At 43.9% G+C, this 18,149-nt stretch overlaps 1 protein-coding gene across 1 annotated transcript in view; it reads right to left on the bottom strand.

The window, feature by feature from the left end:
• Positions 1-18,149, bottom strand: part of ARHGAP42 (Rho GTPase activating protein 42) — a 425,019-nt gene that overhangs the window by 279,211 nt on the left and 127,659 nt on the right. Inside the window, exon 2 of the mRNA XM_030200225.1 lies at positions 15,651-15,746. Coding sequence (XP_030056085.1) covers positions 15,651-15,746 — 96 coding nt within the window. The remainder of the gene's footprint in view (positions 1-15,650; positions 15,747-18,149) is intronic.

Here is an 18,149-nt window from a genome sequence, read left to right as displayed (position 1 = left end):
AAATTGGAGGGGAGGCAGAGAGGAGAGGGATTCAGAGAAGGGGGCCCTCCTTTATTTTCTGACATGGGCTCCAGATCAGCTAACGTGGGTCCTACTACTACTACTACTACTTGACATTTATAGAGCACTACTAGTGTTACGCAGCGCTGTACATAACCCTTGCTGTATAGCTGATGGGGATTCCCAAGCATCCCAGGCTGTGGAATTCATCCAAAGACGGCCAAGAACTCACTGCTCCCAAGTTCTGAGTCGATTACAGTATCCTTGAGCCACTGACAACTAAAGTGTGTGCAGTTGCGGGCATCAGTGGCTTAGGGACATTGCTGCTGCCTGCCAAGCTTGGTAAAAGGGAATTCTGGCCACCTTCAGGGAAAGTTTTCAGATGGGAGTAGGGCGGGGCAGAGAAAATTTTGTGCCCACCCAAAATTGGCTGTCTGGCTACGCCACTGCTCTGGAGATTAGGGGCTGTAGGTCTTCTTTAGATTTATACTTATGTAAACATTGTTGTATGTTGTAGGATGCCTGGATATTATCAGTGCAACCTATAAACACAAAGATTGTCACCCTTAAAATCCAGGATTTTTGGAAAGGTAAAACCCAATTTTCACCATAAATTTAGGCCAACTAAAGCACTTCAAGCAGTAACCTAACTACGGATCACGGTCAGGACCCCAACCTGGATTCTTCCCTGCTCTGGCTAAGAGGACCCTGGGTAGTTTCATGGCAGTGTGGATTCTGAGAGACTTCAGGCCAGACAATACCCAAAGGCATATGGCCAAACTCATGTGAATATCAGCTCAAAACACCTAAGACCCAGTCAAGAGTCAGTGGCAGTTGGACAGAACCTCAGCAAATACATGTGAGGTTAGAAGATTAAATGGGGCTCAGGCAAGGGAGTGACGTGGAGGGGCATTTTCGAAAGGGACATCCAAGTTGCGCTTTGGACGTCCTTGGAAAACGGCGAAATCCAGGGGTGGGGAAATCCGTATTTTCGAAACAAGATGGACATCCATCTTTTGTTTCAAAAATACCGTCAGAGACGTCCAAATCCTTATATTTGGACTTCCCTAGATTTGGACATCCATAGACATGGACGTTTCTGACTTTCGGCAATTTTTGAAACCAAATGCAAGACATTTGGTCATGGGAGGAGCCAGCATTTGTAGTGCACTGGTCCCTCTGACATGCCAGGACACCAACCGTGCACCCTAGGGGGCACCGCAGTGGACTTCATAAATTACTCCCAGGAACATAGCTCCCTTACCTTGTGTGCTGAGCTCCCCAAAACCCACTACCCACAACTGTACACCACTACCATAGCCCTTACGGGTGAAGGGGGGCACCTTTATATGGGTACAGTGGGCTTGTGGTGGGTTTGGAGAGCTCGCTGTTCCCTCCACAAATGTAACAGGTAGGGGGAGTATGGGCCTGGGTCCGCCTGTCTGAAGTGCACTGCAATACCCTCTAAAATTGCTCCAGGGACCTGCATGTGCTGTCATGGACATGAGTATGACATCTGAGGCTGGCATAGAGGCTGGCACGACATATTTTGAAAGATGTTTTTGAGGATGGGAGGGGGTTAGTGACCACTGGGGGAGTAACGGGAGGTCATCCCCGATTCTCTCCAGTGGTCATCTGGTCATTTCGGCACCTTTTTGTGCCTTAGTCGTAAGAAAAACAGGTCCGGGTGAATATGTCAAGTGTTCATCAGGGAGGTCCTTGTTTTTTTCGATTATGGGTCAAAGACGTCCGAGTGTTAGGCACGCCCAAGTCTCACTTTGCTACACTACTACTACTACTAACTAGCATTTCTAAAGCGCTACTAGGGTTACGCAGCGCTGTACAATTTAGACATAGAAGGACGGTCCCTGCTCAAAGAGCTTACAATCTAAAAGACAAGAGAACAATCTAAAGACAAGTGAACAATCTAGAGGACGAGTGAACAGTTAATCTGATAGAGTGGATAGATAGGGGCATTCTGTCTATCTAGAGCGGTTAGGCGCCGAAGGCAGCATAGAAGAGGTGAGTTTTAAGCAGAGATTTGAAGATGGGTAGGGAGGGGGCATGGCGTATGGGTAAAGGAAGATTGTTCCAGGCATAGGGTGAAGCAAGGCAGAATGAGCGGAGCCTGGAGTTGGCAGTGGTGGAGAAGGGTACTGAGAGAAGCCCCTGGACACGCCCCCTGAACTTTGGCCGTTCTTGCGACGGAGTGCAGTTGGAGACGTCCTAAATTGGGTTTCGATTATACCGATTTGGATGTCCCTGGGAGAAAGACGTCCATCTTCCGATTTATGTTGAAAGATGGATGTCCTTCTCTTTCAAAAATGAGCCCAAAAGTGGACCATTGAAGCTCAGGGCTAAGGACAGATGGAGTGAGCAAGACAGGCTGGAGAAAATGGGATGAACAAGGCTAATTTTAGTGCACTGTACAAAAACCAGAAAGATCCTCTTTCAAGGCAAGCACAGTCCAGGCCTAGGCATCTTTGCCCACTCCATAGCACTGCGGCTGACATTCCTTCAAAGCAGTGGTGCCAGAAACAGTACCTTCTATGGCTGCAGAGATCCCCCCATCCCAGTGTAATGCAGTTGGCAGTATCCATTCAAAGTTGTGGTGCCTTGGCGATCACATAGGTCGAAAGCACCAGAAACTGTATGGCTTAGCCCCCACCTCTCAATGCTGCAGTTGGCAGTGTCTCTTCCTAGCAGAAGCACCCTGTAACACTACACAGGTTGTGCACACCAGAAACTGGCTCTCTCTATGGCTTGCAGAGGTTCTCCCTCCCCCCACCCGCCCAGGATGATGAAGTTGGCAGCACCCTTGCCTTGAGGCTGACCCTAGAGTTCAGCATTTTCCTTTCACTGGGGAGTTTAGCAACCAGTGGTCTAAAGTGAGAGCAGCACCAGAGCAAGTGATGTAGAATTTCAAGGCCCCAACTGCCACTCAAAGCAAAGGCAAGCTGAAGCGCTGGCCGTACAATGCATTGTGTTTCAAGGACCGCCCCCTGCTTTGCAATCTGTAAGTGAGAATAGGCTGAAGCAAACCTCCAGTCCAACTCAACACCTCCCAGGAGACTCCTTGATTCTGGCACAGAAGAAATATCACATGAAAGAATGGCAAGGGAGAGAAAGCCTAATACAGTATGTGATTCTGTCCATGTCCTATGCTTTTCAGAGCAGCAACAGGGTTTTGTTGATGGTCCTGTGTGGTAGTTTATAAAAGTCTTCTGTCCAGCTGCAAATCTTTATCAGTTTCAATCAACCTGACCAAGAAATATTCAGAAGAGAAGCAGGTTTCCCTTACCAACCACATGAAATTGAGGTTTACTGGAAATGCGGTTGATTCCTTGACTTTTAATACTTACCAGAGACAAATAAATCACCCAAAGTTAATGAGTTTCTTTTCATTTTTTTTTCTATGTGGTTATGGAGAAGTCTGCACTGCATTCTGGCAAAATTAGAGTTTGTACAATCAGTAAACAGCCAAAATTGTACCTCACTTTAGTAGCATTTTGAAATAGCTACGCATTTTCCTGAAATGATGCAACTGCAATGAATAAGTGACTCAGCTTCACACTGTACAAAGTTCATACAGAATTGAAGACTACATGAAAAAATACATTGCTTTCTTTGTCTTGCTCTGCCCAGCTATTACACATTCCTGTAACATGTTCGAAAAACAGGTGATTTAAAGACATTCCCAGCTGATTTTAGTGCAATTTTTAAGCATTCCAGAAAAAAAAAAAAACCTCTTGAAGTTATTTGTAGTTATTTATATTCAACTCCCACCTTTTAAAGTTGTAGCTCAAGGCAGGTTACATTCATGTGCAGTGGGTATTTCCCTTCCTCAATGTAAGGAAAAGGAAGGAAAGGTGACCTGCCTAAGGTCAAAAGAGTGTCACCTAGGCCCCGATGCTCAAAAGTAAATGCAAGCTCTGTATATAGAATACGCTTAGTTGATATCCCAGCGCCTAGAACTACGTTCATCCATTTACACAAAAGAATCCAGTGGCATGTAGATTTAGGTGCATAGGGGCATATTATATAATAACGCGTGTACATTTTGGAACGCCCATGAAACGCCTATTTCCCCACCCATAACCATGCCCCTTTTTGTCTCCACATATTAGAATTTAGGCATTGTGTGTTACAGAGTATGCTTAGAGAGTTATTGCCAATTAGTGCTCATTATTGCTTATTAAGTGCTGTTAAAAACGCTGATTGGCTTGTTAAGCCAATTAAGTTACATGCATTGTTATAAAATACACTTGGATTTTGGTGTGGAATGCTAGGTGCGATTTATAGAAGCCTGGGGAATGTGTGCAAAAACCATGGTGTGTCAACACATTTTCGATCATGATCAGTTCAACAGTAGCAAAAACAATAAGCTGAGAACACAAGGTTCTCTAAGAAGTTTTGTAAAGCTTTCACATAAAACTTGGTTTTTATGCCTGAAACACTTCAACCACTATCCCCTGGATTCTATATAAGGTGAGGCAAGTAGCATATATTAAATTGTGCGTGCTACCAATTTATGCGAGCTACTCAATTGAGTAGCAAGCCAGTGATAACTGGCTAATAACCAATCATCACCACTAATTTGCAATAAATTGAATTTATGTGCAGTTCTTTTTAGGCATATTCTAAAAACAGGCATGCGTAAATTCTAAAACATGTAGCAGAAAAGGGGTCACGGCCATGGGAGGTGTGGGCGTATTAGGGACATTATTCAAATTTTTGTTAAAGAATTCGGGGGGAATAAGTCTACATTTAGGTATGGGTAATTACACCAGGTTTTCAGAGGCGTAAATGGCCACACCTAAATGTAGGCGCGTTCCCCAGCCCTATGCACTATTCTATATACCATAGCTAACTTTAGGCGCATTATATAGAATAGCGCTAGGCACTTTAATCAGACACATCTAAATTTTAGATGCCATTTACAGAATCTGGCCTTATATGATGCATAGAAGAAATTGAAAGCCTGCTGTTCTGTAAGAAGCGCGGCTTTCTCCAGTACTGAGGTCTATAGCTTTCTTAATAATACTAATTGCAGAACTTTCTCACAAAAGCACAATTCAAAAGATCCGTGGGGGGGGGGGGGGGGGGGGGCTTTGTTGCCAATTAGTAAGCAAAAGACACTGGCAGATTGTTTCTAAAGTTTTCATGAAAAGCTGTCAAACAAGTGGAAAATTATCACTCGTAACCTGAAGCTTTCACAATGATGTATCATTCTGGAAAGTCACTGTGCTGTTTAACTCTCCGCAAAAAGTGTGGCCTCAACTGATACATTTCAAGAGTAAATCTGCATCTTTTTCCCCTTTCTGGCTTCAAAAGAAAAGCACACTGAACTAGAAAGTGAAATCCATAGGTACATGGTAATGCCTTCTCCAGAGAGCAACAGCATCACTACCCTTGAATTCTGAAAATGTCACCATACCAACTCAAGCCATGCTGCTTCTCACATCCTGAGTATTCCACCTGGCTCAGCTGCTTCATTCATTCATTCATTCATTAAAATCATTTGTCTCATTTGTTACATTTCTATGTGAGTTTCATTGGTATATTAAGATTAAAATCAAAACAAAATAATAAAATCGGATATTAAAATCAAGCATATGCTACTGACAATAATATGTTTTCATCTTCTTCCCATGCTAACACAGAAGAACCAAATCCTTCGCATATGTGAAGACACACAAGAAACAACGAAGGTGACTCAAATGATACATAGACGATGCTTCAACCGTTCTAACAATTTACTGTCCAACAATAAAGACTCCACACAGCCGTGTTTCGCCCTTTCTGGCCTGCATCAAGAGTCTCCTAAAGGTTGTGTGTGTAAGCTAAAAAAAAAAGATGCGACTGTCACATATATTTATACTGGCATGATCCAATATATGTCAAGAAATTCAAATATTAGCGCTCTAAAATTCACTTTTCATCACGAACGACAATAGACTTTTGTTGTTCATGATGAGAAGTTTGTTGTTTCATCTTCTTCCTAACATGACAAAATCCTTTCCCCGGCCTAGTTCCTCCAGTGATAAGTTCCACATCTGCAGTCCAGCAATTCAGAAAGCTCATAGAAGACAACAGTAAGCTGTGTTAAGTGCTAGTACGTGCTTACCGCAGCTTAAAACAGCTTACCACAGAATATGCTGAGGCATCCTGCAGTAAAAACCCAATGTGTGCATGCAGACCACATGCTAAAAATATTTTTCTTCATTTTTCTCGAAGGGAACGTGTCTGGGGCATGTGAGCCCTTACCACCTACAAAACAGGTAGCAGAAAGAGCTCATGTGCTAATTTTTGGTAATGGCTGCATGCTAATGGTAACTTTACCCTTACTGTGCACACTTTATTTGTAGGGCACATAGTTTATTGTTGCATTGTGAGACATTGTGGCTGGTACTAGATATTTTTGAATAGTATTTGATGCACTGTTTTTTGGAGCAGTTGGTTTTTCTCTATTAGAGTTTTTTCCGCCCTGCTCTTTTTTCAGTGCTTTCGAAGACCAACGATACGGACTCCTCATGAAGGATTGTCCCAGTTGCTTAGTGGCACCTGTGCAGATTTCCCACTGTGTTTAGCAAAAATATATATTTTGGATTAACATTAGTGCAGGGCTTTTGATGTGTAAAATAGAAAATCGGTCATTTTCCTGTTGTGGCAAGAACAGCCTTAGCACACAGGAAAAACTCGCATAAGGACAAGCTAAGGCCACTTTTTACCGCAGCTTACTAAAAGGACCCCAACGCCTTTCTGAATAGAACATAACCTACAAAATGGCTTATAAAATGGGTATGAATATCTCCCAAAATGTATCCACATCCAAGACTTCAGGAGAAAAAAAAATCCTTCTAAGTTTTTGTTTTTAAAAGTTGCTGATAGCCTTTACAAGCAAGATTTTTTGGAAAATTATACTGAAGCCCATTAAGTCCATGGAAAGAGTTTACAAGACCTATGTCAGTGTTCTTCATTGCAAAGCATGGGGGGGGGGGGGGGTAGGGGCAGTGGTGGTCCCAATGTCTTCAGGTGTGGCTCTCTAACTCTTCTCACTACATGGCGCTCCAGAGGTTTGCTGCTTGCACTGCCTCCAACACAACTGCTTTGTTTTCCTTCAAGACTGTATGGTTCTCAAGGAGTTTGATTTATACAGCACTCAAACTCCTACATTATTCTTGCAAGACCTTGCAAACAGTGAGGTTTGGACACCACACGAATCAAGCTCAGTGAGAGCTGGAAGAAAACAGAACAGCTGTCCCAGAGACGGTGACTACCGCAAGGTTCTGAGAAAGGTCAAGAGGCATTAACAAATTAGGGGAAGACCCAACTTGGAGAGGACTGGGAGGAGAGGTTGGTGGGAGTTGAGAATGACTGAAGTAGGGTTGGAGGAGAGTGTATGTTGTGGGGAGTCCGAGTGAGTTAAGAGAAATGTGGGTTGGGAAAGATGAAATGGACTGAGAAACAGAGTCTGGAGAATAAACTGTTTTTGTATTTACAGACATTGCTCTGAATGTCTCTGTGCGGCTACAGCTACATCATTAGAGAGAGACCCACCTATCAGCCAGGGCTCTGGGCACCATCTGTCTCATGCAGCACTGGCTCTGGCTCTCAAGAAGTGACCACCGCTTTAAAGAAAGCAAAGGCTGCCTGTGCACTAAGTTTTTTTTCTTACTTTTTCTTGATACAAAATAGAAAAAGCTGTATAGTATCTTGCCAAGAAAACAGTCTGTTAAAAAAGACCTACCCAAAACAAACTGTATGAATCCTGTGATAAGCAAATCTTTAACCAGGCTATAATATGACTACCAAAACTAATGTATTATTGCTGTGTACACTGGCACAAAAATTTATAAATATAAAGATTAAAAAAAAAAGATCTGTCCATTTAGTGCAGATGCTTGTGTGTTCATAGTTTTAGTACATTTACGTAAACTATTGATTCAAAGAAAGATGTTATCATTTAAGAATCAGCAACAATGTTTTATTAACTCATAGTATGCATAGACCTCCTGATTCTATACATGGTCCCCAAAACTGGGTGCTGATATTTAGGCGCCAATCAAAGATGTGCACTCAACTAAATCAGCTAATGAGCCAATTACTGCATCGGCACCAATTTGGATTTGCACGCACATCCAAATCCTATAGTGCACAACCCAAAAGGGGGCATGGCCATGGGAGGTGCACAAGCAGATCGGGGAGTTCCTAAACTGTGTGTGAAGTGCTATAAGACCCTTTTTGCTTCGTCCTTCCCCTACATCTGCCCAAAATTCTGGAACGTTCTGCCAAGACGACTGAAAGAACTGGCTGACCACCAACTGTTCAAAAAGTCTTTAAAAACATTCTTATTCGCCAAAGCATATTCCACAGGCAACGCCTCTGTTTAACCCCTCACCTTTGCTGCCTATATATGATTATCTGTCGGTTGCTTTGCCCTTTCTCTCATCCCGTGTAGTCTCCTATTCCATTCCCTGCCTGTCTCACTCTGTAACTGTGTCCTCCATGCATTGTATAGTTTACTCTTGTATTAATGTAAGCCACATTGTGCCTGCTCTTGTGAGAAAATGTGGGGTAAAAATGCACAAAAATAAAATAAATAAATAAATAAATAAATATAGAATACTGGAGGTGTGTGCCCAAATTGGGTGCTTGGAATTACACCTGGTTTCAGCAATGATTTTCTATAATTGGTGCTCATTTTTGACAGGCTATTATAGATTAGCATTGAGCGCCAATTTTTTTTGTGCCAATGTTTTGAGCGCCATTTACCGAATCTAGCTCAGAGTGTTTACTTTTATTTTTGAGGTCTGTTTCCATCCTATAGTGATCTGGTTAATATAGGGTGGGGAGGGGGGGTATTTGATATTTACCTATAAAAACAATTGAGTCAAACCTTGTGCTCTGATTTTCTCCCATTCTTGTTCTTGTTGTAATAAATGGTAATAAATTGCCAGCAAAAATGAGGTCATTACCAAGAGCATCTGGAAGACCACCCAACTGTTTGAGACCTCCTTGATCTTCCACATTTCTCTGTAGTTAACAAAGTAATTGCTTCCTGCTATCTTGTCAAACAGTGTCCAAATGGTGCTAACATTTTGATTTCATTTGGGTAAATTGGTGAAATAGGACTGATCCAGAATCATTTACCTAGTATGAATGAGCAGGACCGCCGAGTGGGGTACGGGGAGGTAAGATTCCCCCTGGCCTGGTCTCCAAGGGAGGCTCAGCACCAGGACCCGTGGTAACAGAAAAAAAAATGTGGTACATTTACTGCGGGTGTGGGAGAAAACTGTTTTACCGCCCCGCAGGAACATTTTAAAAAATGTAATTAATGCTCCCACGGGTCCGGCATCTCCGTGTCTACCGCCCCCATCCCTCCTGTTGCAGTATCTGTACCGAGCCACCGACAACAATCTCCACAGGCCTGCTCCAGGGCATTCCCTCTGCTGGGTCCTGCCTTCTAATGCAATCAGGGGGGGGGGGGTGCTGGAGCTAGAGTGAAAAGTGCTGGACCACAGGAGGGGGAGAGTGCGGAAGGGAAAGGGGAAAAGAAAAGAGGCGGGGGCTCCTTAAACATTTTTGCTCCAGGCCTGGATTTGTCTCTTAGCGAACCTGTGGGTAGGACTACAGGAATTAAACATCTCTGCTCCTTCTAGGAGAAATGAGGGATGTTTGGGCCTGGGGAGGTTTGGAAAGAGGTTCAGACTTATTAGAAACAGGCCCTCTTCAATTCCTGAGGGTAACCAGGCACAGTTGAAAGAAGCAAAAACAAAAAAAATACAGTGTACACAACAGTCCCCCCTCAAAACGAAAAATGAAATAATAATAAAAAAAAAATTAAAACCACGGGTTAAAGTGAATGTAAAGCACTAACATAGGACCAAAATCAATCACTACACTTAGAACACTAAAAACTATTACAAAAATGGAATCTAAAGCTGTCCTAACTCACATAAAGCACATTTTTCATACTGTTTTTGCCTGTACCTTTTTCCAGACCTCTGAAACTATCTTTCTCACTTTCTTCGCAGCAGTCTGTGTCCCTGAGGCATCTGTGCTCCAAGAGTTCAACAGGAGATAAAGAATAACCACTTTCCAAAATCAGCTCAAGGAAGGAAGGAAGGACGTCCAGGCTGCAGTTAAAAACTCTCAGCAAAAGGGGATTAGGGAGGGGGGGAAACAGTATGCGTTATTGAGGAAACAAGGAGAAAGTTCGAAAGAAGTGCTGCTGGTTGTTTAGACTGTTCCCTTTGAAATGACTGCAGCTTGCTGAGTAAGAAAGAAAACTAAATCAGTTCTTGAATTGGGAACTACTATAGGACTTGACAAATCAGAGATTCACATATGAAAATGTTTTGGTGAGAATGACACCTGACTCAGGCAATTTAGACACCATTCTCGACCCTCAACATTGCCTAAATGTTGCCAGGGGGAAGGAGGCTTATATTCAGTGAAGCAGTAGCCTAGTGGTTAGTGCAACAGTGGCCTAAGAACTTGGACAACTGAGTTCAATTCCCACTGCAGCTCCCTGTAACTCTGGATAATTCACTTAACCTCCATTGCCCCAGATACAAAAAAAAGTACCTACACATAATATGATACCCCATGGGAATAGGCACTACTAAAAGTGATAAGATTTCTCCAGAATCCGGGGGGGGGGGGGGGGGGGGGGGGAGGGGTGGAGGGAAGAGGGCTGGAGGGATAGGAGTAGTAGAATGCAGGAGAAAAGAGTTGCCCTTGTAAAGAATGACAAAGGGTGAGGAGCTGCAAAGGGGATAAAGGTTGGAATTAAACCCATAGAGTAGTCTTTGTGTAAACCCCCTGGTGGCAGAGCAAGGTATTACAATGATGGTACCAAATATGTCACAGTGTTTCCCCAAAATGACTCAACACCAACCAGGGAGTTTAACAATAAAAAGAAAATATTTTTTTTATTAGTTGAATTATATTTAAATGTTAATGAAATTTTACCAACTTGCAAATTTAACATATGTAATTCAATTACAGGTTTGCAACAAAAATCAGTTTAGAAACATTGGGAGCATTTTCAGATAAAGTATAAATATTAGGTACATAAATCATTTAAGCACATTCAATTTTACAAAACACTAGATTCTTTAAACTTTCTTTTCGCCTGTCTTTCAGATTTCCAGAGACCTTCAAGGATCTCAACCTGTAAGTTTTCCTCTACTCTTTTTTTCCTCTTTTAGTTATCTCTCACTTATTGTTCAGGTTTCCTTTACTATTTTCTCTTATGTGCACTTTTTTAAAATAGTTTCAGTCACTTAGCTGCTCTCTTTGTTTTCTCTCTCTGGCTCTCTTGAATGGTGGGCGCCTTTTCTTTCAGGTGATGATCTCCAGCATCAACTTTCTTCCAGTCTTTTCCTAGTAACATGTTCTCACCAATACAGCTCCCTTCCAACTGCCAGCCTGAGCTGTTTGTCACGCTCCTGAGAGTTCCATCAGCATGTGGAACACTCAGCGCATGCACACAGACCACTCAGTTTCACTGCACTGCTCACTATCTCTACACCAGATCTAGAAGGAGCCAGGTAATCTTTTAAAATTTAACCCATAGGGTTACATTTGGTTGCCTGATGGTCCGCTGCCAAGAGACCAGGAGAAGGAAATGAGAATTCTGAGGAGTGGGATCACTGGCTGTAAAGGAGGGTTTGGGCTCCTGAAAGTTGCAACCAGGATACTGTGTGTGCTACAGGTGGGTAGAGGAGAGACCCAGGCCGTGAGCAGGGTATTGGAGCTAGGGAGAGCTCAGTCCCAGGACCAGGGTAGATCTAGAGGGGGGGTCACTGGGTCAGACCAGAGGAGGGTCTGAGCCCGCAGAGATTGGATTTGTGCTGAGAGGAGGAAGTACTGCCCTACAGAATAGGCATGGACAGGTGAACTATATATATGCACATATGTACGAGGTATCCCTGTAAATATGCCTGAGATGAGAAGTGGTATAGGAGTTCCTCTGAGGAACACCAGAAGGATTGGCTCTAAGTTGGAATTTATATGCTGTTTGGACTGCTTAATAAAGGTTTGAAGTACTGCCTGTTGCAGATTTAGAAGAAATAAACTGTTTGCGTTTCCATAAACTGTGACCACAGTGTATCTCTTAGCACCAGAGTGCAAGTGCCTCCCAAACCCCTGGATCACTATTCTGGACCATAGACTCACTCCCAAGCTTGAGTGCAGGTGAACTGGAATGGATGAGTGAGGTGAGAGTGGCTCTGAATGGGGAAAATGAATTAAATTGTGACTGATGTGCTTTGTGGCCCACAGAAAAGGCAGTATATCAAGTCCCATTCATCAGCCTAGATATCCTCAACACCTGTGAGTCTTATGCTCTCTGTTCTGTCCCCACAGCATAGGAGCCATGAACCAGCTGGAGTCCCCATTTGCCACTGTCTTGAGACAAATAGAGACCTCTGAACCTAGCCTTCCCCTTCTGGTAGGGATATGACCTGAGATCTGGTCTACCCATGCTTCTGCTAACAAAGGACTCCTTGCTTTTTGCAGGATCTTGCTGCTGGACAAGATACAGCACAGGCACTAGTCAGTAGCAACACATGGGACATCGGTGGACTATCGTTTTAATGCTGAAACAAAGTAACTGGGGGGATATGTGCAAATTGTACCCCAGTGGACAGACCCTTTTGTGCCTGCCTTCATGAGAAGCTGGGTGGGGGCTGAAGTCCCTGGGAATGGGTCTGTGCACCATGTGCTCCTCAGAACTGAGATTCATAGAGGCCACATCTGGTGGATTCTCTCTGGCATTGACCTTCACATCCCTCTTCAGCTGCCTCTTTTTTTTTTTTTTGGCCAGTCCTCAACAACTCCATTTGTATAATAAACTCCACTAAACTTGGGGCATATGACCATCTATTCCCAGCATTCAGGTTTACAATGTCCAGTGTCATGTACCTCCATTCCTGTCCTAGCCATCATGTTCAGTAGACCTCAGGTCAGGCCCCCTGTCCTAGCTTTATGATTTCCTGAAGCTGCTCTTGGGGCCACATAGGACCTGCTTGGTTGACACCTGTCATTTGTGGTGGCAGTGGCCTCTGGAGGCCTCACTGGTTCCAGGGGGAAGGTCATGCGCTTGCTGGGGGGAGTAGTGTACTAGACAAGGCCTTAGTTTGTAGATGGGCAGTCAGCCCTGTCCTGTGACTCACAATGCTGTTTCTCTGAACTGGCACTGGCAAAACTGCCTGCACATCTCTATCAGACAGATTCATTGGGAATCTCCTCACCACCTGAGGGGCTAGGGTGCCCCCAGGACCTGGCAAGGGAATATTTGGCCCAAGTTCTCGTCTCAGGAAAGGCCCCCACTCACAGATGCTCTATAGCCATGAGCTGGGAGAAGGGAATGGAAAGGGAGAATGCAGTCATGTTTGCTTCCCCCCCCCCCCCCCCCCCCCAATGGAACCTGGTAGCAGCTTCCATATACCTTACGCCTGTGCAGATGCTAGAGCAGGCAACCTAGGTTCAAATGCTATTGCTGGCTTTGGCAGCCCATAACACATTCCCTGTCACCTCTTTTTACTGGATGCATGGTATTATGGTTTGAGGTGTGCTGTGGGATCCTGGGGGTGACAGGTTCAAGTCTCCCTGGGCCTTCTGATGATGCAGAGCACATTGGGTCCCTCTCAATTGGCCCTCTCTGGAAGAGCACTTGACATTAAGGACAAGCTGCTCTGAGGGTCCTTTGGACACCTCTGTCTCCCTCATTCTAAAGTCTCCCTTTCCCAGGGATTGCCTAGAAGTGTTTAAACCACAGCAGTTGTCAACCTTGCAGATCAGGGAATGTACACATATTTTTAAGAGTGGAGGAAGAGACCTTTGTATGTAAACAACTGTGAACACTATTTGTGAAAAAAATTTTAAATGCAAACGTTATCACAAATCTTGTGTTTGTGTGTGTGTGTGTGTGTGTGTGTGTGTGTGTACTTTCAATGCAAGGGATGTGGGTTTCAGTCCCACTGTGGGTCTTTCTGGTCACTGTCTTATTTATCCTGCGTGCTGAGGACGTGTGTGTGACATGCTGACCACTTTTGTTTGGGTCACTGGAGGGTGCTGTCAAACATCCCTTCCCCCTCCTTTCCATGTCACCTTCTGGTTTTGGTTTGGCTGCAACGCACTGTAATGGATATGGGGGTTGTGGCCACACTGTCATGAGGGTACCTGCACACTCAGGCCTTGATCTAGGGCAGTGCTGTTATAGAGGAGCAATATTTATGTTTTCAATATTTATGGCCCACCTTTACCTAAGGCTAGTAACTAAACAACATACACAATTCAAAATCAAATCAAATCAAATCAACACACAACCAACAAATACAAATACAGTGGGGTAGTCAAGTCAGTGAAAGAAAGGCAAATCATTGTAAGCTGCTGGTTAAACCCAACAGATAACTCTTCAGCATCACTTTAAAAGATGTAAGACTATGCTATGACTTCAGTGCTAAAGGCAGCTTATTCCACTCCAATGGACCAGCTACAGAAAAGGTACTGGTTCTTGTGATATTCAAGCGCAGCAGGTTAAGATTCGGTATAAAAAGTACACAAGCACTGGCTGATCTCAGCACCCTTAATATATCGTTGTAATACAGTGAAACCTCGGTTTTCATCAATAATCCATCTGAAAACAATCGGCAAAATCCAAAACCGATGAAAACCGAGGCAATTAACGAGGACGCCCAAAATCGGGAGAAGGATGTCCATCTTCCAATACAAATTAGGAGATGGACGTCCTTCTTTTTCGATGAAATCCGAGGCAACCGACGAAAACCGAGACAAATTTCTAGTGGAAAAAACCAACGAAATCTGAAATCGACAAAAACCGACGTCAACGAAAACCGAGGTTTCACTATACATTCCGTAAATAATAAGAGTCCTGATGCAATCCCAGATGTACTAACAGCAGTTTTAATTTAATCCTTTGAGCAACTGGGAGCCAACGCAGACACTGCAACAAAGAGGGATACATGCTCAAATTTTGATAAACCATATAACAAACGGGCAGCAGAATTTTGCACTTTCTGCAATGCCAGTATACCAGGGGAGTAGCCAGACAACCAATTTTGGGTGAGCCTGGGCCCAAGATGGGTGGGCAGAAGAACCCCACCCAGTCCTACAGGTGATTTGGTCTCTCCTTCTCTTGCCTGCATGCCATATGGTCTCAAACATCCCCCCTCTCCCGCATACCTTTTAAATAGCAGATTTCCACTGGCAGTGAGAAGCAACTAATACACACTGGTCATGTTGGCCCTACAGCCTTCCCACTGCTGCAACTTCCTGTTTCCACATAGACGGGAATACGTCAGGGGGAAGGCTATGGGGCTGGTGTGAGCAGTATGTATCAGTCGCTGCTTGCTGCAGGTGAAGATCTGTTATTTACAAGGTATGCAGGAGGGACAGTTGTTGGGAGCTTTCAGCTAGTGGGGCTTCAGAATCCCTGCCCACCACATCATAGATGTGCTACTACTGGGTGGGCCTGAGTCCAAAGTGGGCAGGCCTAGGCCCACCCAGGCCCACCCTTGGCTACCCCACTGCCGTATACATGACAGCATTCATAATAGTAGGCATACTGGACAACTACTGGAAATCCCAGTTACAATACTGTAAATTAGAACACTTACCAATGTTAATTTCATCATCTGTTTCGGCATCTCCAATGCACTCAAACTGAAAATCTTGAAGCGACTGTGAAAATTTCTGCACTGCCATAGATAGATCTGGAAGAAGAACAGATGTTTCAACAGTTACAGTACAGATGTGTAGTACAATGTGGGATATCCATAGTATACAAGCAATGGCTTATCTAATCACACTCAAAAAAAAATCATGAATTCAACCCCATCTAATATGGTGTCACAGCAACTTTTAAAGCAGGCTTATTCAGCAACTCTAAATTCATAGCAGACAACATTCAAAGTATCTTCATCTTTTTAAAGTTAAAGACAATGCCACTGAACTTGTTATAGCATTATTGGAAGAACAGCTAACACAAACTACTTTAGCCCATCTTATGTTGAACAACAGGGGCCTTAACTCATTTAGATCGTAAGCTATTTAACAAGTTCTTACCATCAACTACCCGAAATCACAAAGTACAGGGAAGGAAGAGGGGGGGAAAAAAGAATGTGGACTGCATTCTTCAGTTAGTTATGGCCGGTAGCAGCTTAGGTGTCTTCAGATCAATCAGAGGGAAGGGCACAAAAGATGAGTATAGATCAGCAGAAGTCATAAAAGAAAGATAACAATCAACTAGTATGGAACCTTAGTAAGCTTTGGGGCACTAACAGGTATATAAAAGGAGGCAGGTCACCTTCCTTATACAGCAGGAAGTCTCAGATTTACTCCTCAGGTAACATACAAAGTCTTGTAAATGGTTTAACTTATGTAACTCAAGGCTGGGGAAGGTCTCCTAAGAATCGGGAGCATGCAAGAATTGCTATCATGCTGAGAAAAAGTCTGTGAACACTAAAGGATGACCTATTTTATCACAATATATATTCAAAACCTGATTATTTTAATCTAAATCCAGATAAGATAACTCACCGGGTAAATAACTCAAGACAAAAAGAAAATAAAATTCTGATTATTTATTCAACAGATCTCTTCTGTATGGAAGAATGGGCCAAAGTCCATTCAGGATGTTATAATAGACTGCTTAACAAATACAGGAAATGTTTAGCTGAAATTACAGCTGTTCATGGAGGTTCTACCAGTTAATGAATGAAGGTTCACATACTTTTTCACACCAAGGTAGTTAATTATTCAACAAAAATTCAACAGTAAACTCTATACCTGTTTTGCATGAATTATTTAATGGGGTCATCTCTCACCGACTCACCTGCAAATGCACAGTGCAGACTTCCTTCTCTGTCCCGCCCTCGCATCAAGACGTCAGAGGGCGGAACAGAGAAGGAAACAGAGTCGGACTCTCGGACGCTGACGCTTCCGCCTGGAAAAGAACATCGCGCGAACCAACCTCCACCCTCTACCCCATCCCCGCCGCCGCTCCCGTCCCCTCCGTATCGGCCCCCCTGCACTGACCTGACAGCGCCTCTCACCTCCGTGTGGAAGAGCTGCAGGCAGCAGCAGAGCTGCTGCTGCCTGTAGCGCTTTCACACGGAGGTGAGAGGCGCTGTCAGGTCAGTGCAGGGGGCCCGGCACGGAGGGGGGGAGGGAGCGGCGGCGAGGAGGGTAGCTGGACATGGGGGGAGGGGCAGGGGGAGAGGGCATGGTAGCTGGACATGAGGGGAGGGCAGGGGGGAGAGGGCACCGTTGCTGGACATGGGGTGAGAGCAGGGCAGAGAGCAGGGTTGCTGGACATGGGGGTGGGGGAGGCCAAGGGAAAGAGGAGGGTTGCTGGATATGGGGGGAAGGATCGGTGGATGGGGTGAGGCCAGGGGAGAGAGGAGGGCTGCAATAATCGCCCGTTTTTACGGGCTTAATGGCTAGTGTATATATATATATATATATATATATATATATATATATATATATATATATATATATTATAGCAGAATTAGAAAACATTCAAAGAAGGAAAACCAAAACTATTAAAGGGCTAGAACTCCTCTCATATGAGAAAACACTAAAGTGGTTAGGGCTCTTCAGCGTGCAAAACAGATGAGTGATGGGGGGAGGGGGATATGATGAATGCAGTAGAACGGGTACATGTGAATTGATTGTTTACTCTCAAAACGTACAGAAATGAGGGTGCACTCTATAAAGTTACATGGTAATACTTTTTAAATTAATTTTTTTCACTCAACAAATAATTAAGCTCTTGAACTCATTGCCAGAGGATGTCGTAACATCATTTAGTGTATCTGGGTTTTAAAATGTTTGGACGTGTTCCTGGAAACAGAAAGCCACTACTTATCCCTGGGATCAGTTGCATGGAATCTTGCTACTCTTTGGGATTCTGCCAGATACTTGTGACCTAGATTAGCCACTAATGGAAGCAGGATACTGGGCTAGATAGACCTTCAGTCTGACCAACTATGGCAATTCTTATGTTCCTAGCTATGCTAATCTCATGCATCAAGACCAACACAGCTAGGTAGAACCAACCCATGAATTCTGAAATCGTTTGTGGTATCAGCAACAGGGATGTGGAATCTGTA

This window comes from Microcaecilia unicolor, chromosome 4 (genome assembly GCF_901765095.1).
Source record: "Microcaecilia unicolor chromosome 4, aMicUni1.1, whole genome shotgun sequence".
Lineage (NCBI taxonomy): Eukaryota > Metazoa > Chordata > Amphibia > Gymnophiona > Siphonopidae > Microcaecilia > Microcaecilia unicolor.
The sequence above is the reverse complement of the archived record's forward strand: the minus strand, read 5'-3'. Positions and strand labels throughout refer to the sequence as shown.